The sequence below is a fragment of the Lepus europaeus genome, chromosome 8, assembly GCF_033115175.1.
Source record: "Lepus europaeus isolate LE1 chromosome 8, mLepTim1.pri, whole genome shotgun sequence".
In the NCBI taxonomy this organism is placed as follows: Eukaryota; Metazoa; Chordata; class Mammalia; order Lagomorpha; family Leporidae; genus Lepus; species Lepus europaeus.
This window is the reverse complement of record NC_084834.1, coordinates 113,164,957-113,166,545: the sequence shown is the minus strand read 5'-3', so window position 1 is coordinate 113,166,545 and position 1,589 is coordinate 113,164,957. Positions and strand designations below refer to the sequence as shown.

At 43.0% G+C, this 1,589-nt stretch overlaps 1 protein-coding gene across 1 annotated transcript; it reads left to right on the top strand.

The window, feature by feature from the left end:
• Positions 1-437: 437 nt before the first annotated feature.
• LOC133765724 (large ribosomal subunit protein uL23-like) lies at positions 438-945 on the top strand. Its single transcript, XM_062199268.1, has one exon. It carries the CDS (start codon positions 438-440, stop codon positions 906-908), a length of 471 nt encoding a protein of 156 aa, XP_062055252.1. The 3' UTR covers positions 909-945.
• Positions 946-1,589: the final 644 nt, after the last annotated feature.

The following is a 1,589-nucleotide window of genomic DNA, read 5'->3' as shown; positions in this document are numbered from 1 at the left end:
GTGTAGGTGCAGATGAAGCCGTCTGTGTGTCATCTCAGTATACCTGTTTTATACCTGATTGGATTCTGAATCCCAATTCCAGCTTCCTGCTGCCTGGGAGCAGAAGCAATGGTTCAATTAGTTAGGTCCCTGCCCACCCCTCTCAAGCTGGAGAAGTTGATTGAGGGTCATGGCTTTGGCCTAGCACTGTCTGTAGTATTGGGTGGTGGACCAACAGATGGGACTGTTCTCTCTTTTTTCTTATTCTCTGTCTCTGTCTCTCTATCACAGACATAAAAGTTTTCAAATGATAGAGTAGAGAATGAGAAAACATTGTGAGTGTCATCTGAGCATGCAGATGTTACTGTGATGCTAACAATGAGGAACTGAAGCACTGGGCTATCCAATGCATGTCCCTGTCAGACATAAAAGCTAGCATTTTGCTTTTTTTCACCAAGATGGTGCCGAAGGCGAAGAAGGAAGCTCCTGCCCCTCCTAAAGTCGAAGCCAAAGCAAAGGCCTTAAAGGCCAAGAAGGCAGTGCTGAAAGGCGTCCACAGCCACAAGAAGAAGAAGATCCGCACATCCCCCACCTTCCAGTGGCCCAAGACACTACGCCTCCGATGGCCGCCCAAATACCCTCGGAAGAGCGCCCCCAGGAGAAACAAGCTTGACCACTATGCCATCATCAAGTTCCCCCTGACCACGGAGTCGGCCATGAAGAAGATAGAAGACAACAACACCTTGGTGTTCATTGTGGATGTCAAGGCCAACAAGCACCAGATCAAACAAGCTGTGAAGAAACTCTATGATATTGATGTGGCCAAAATCAACACCCTGATCAGACCTGACAGAGAGAAGAAGGCCTATGTGCGGTTGGCTCCTGACTATGATGCTCTGGACGTTGCCAACAAAATTGGGATCATCTGAACTGAGTCCAGCTGGCTAATTCTAAATATATGTTTTTCCACCATACAAAAAACAAAAAACAAACAAACAAACAAACAAAAAGCTGGCATTTTGAAACAGCATCTAGCACTTTTGTGATGTGGCCCCCAATAAGTGATTGCTGAAGGCAGCAGAGTTACCATTTGGGATTCTTACAATGCACTTAGATCTCAGGTAGTAATAAAGAAAAGCCATTCAATTGTGTTAAGACTACGGGCATGTCAAAAGCAGCAACTATTTCTGTGCTACACCTCGCATTCTAACCATTGTGAAATGTAATATTGAAGTTTCTCAAGATTCAGAAGACTGAATCTTCCAAAGTCTGGAGCAGGAGTTGGCATAGTTTTACCTTTATGACATTATCTTTCCAATTCACTTCAACACAACCAGAACAGAAATGTGTGCGAAAGCAAGTCCATCAGATTATCTAACCTACAAATTGAGCAGGCAAAGGTTGTTACTATTGGAATAATGTGCTAGTACCTCTGTGGACTCACTCTTTTTTCCAAGTTATCCCTGGATTTTATTTAAATTGAATTCTGTTCTTGTGGATCAGTAAAGTTATAAGTACAAAAGCGTTTTTAATGTTATAGTAGTTGGAGTTTTGATTCTTTTGAGATATTCCCATTTCACTGTTCTGGTTACCTAGGAAACAACCAGACT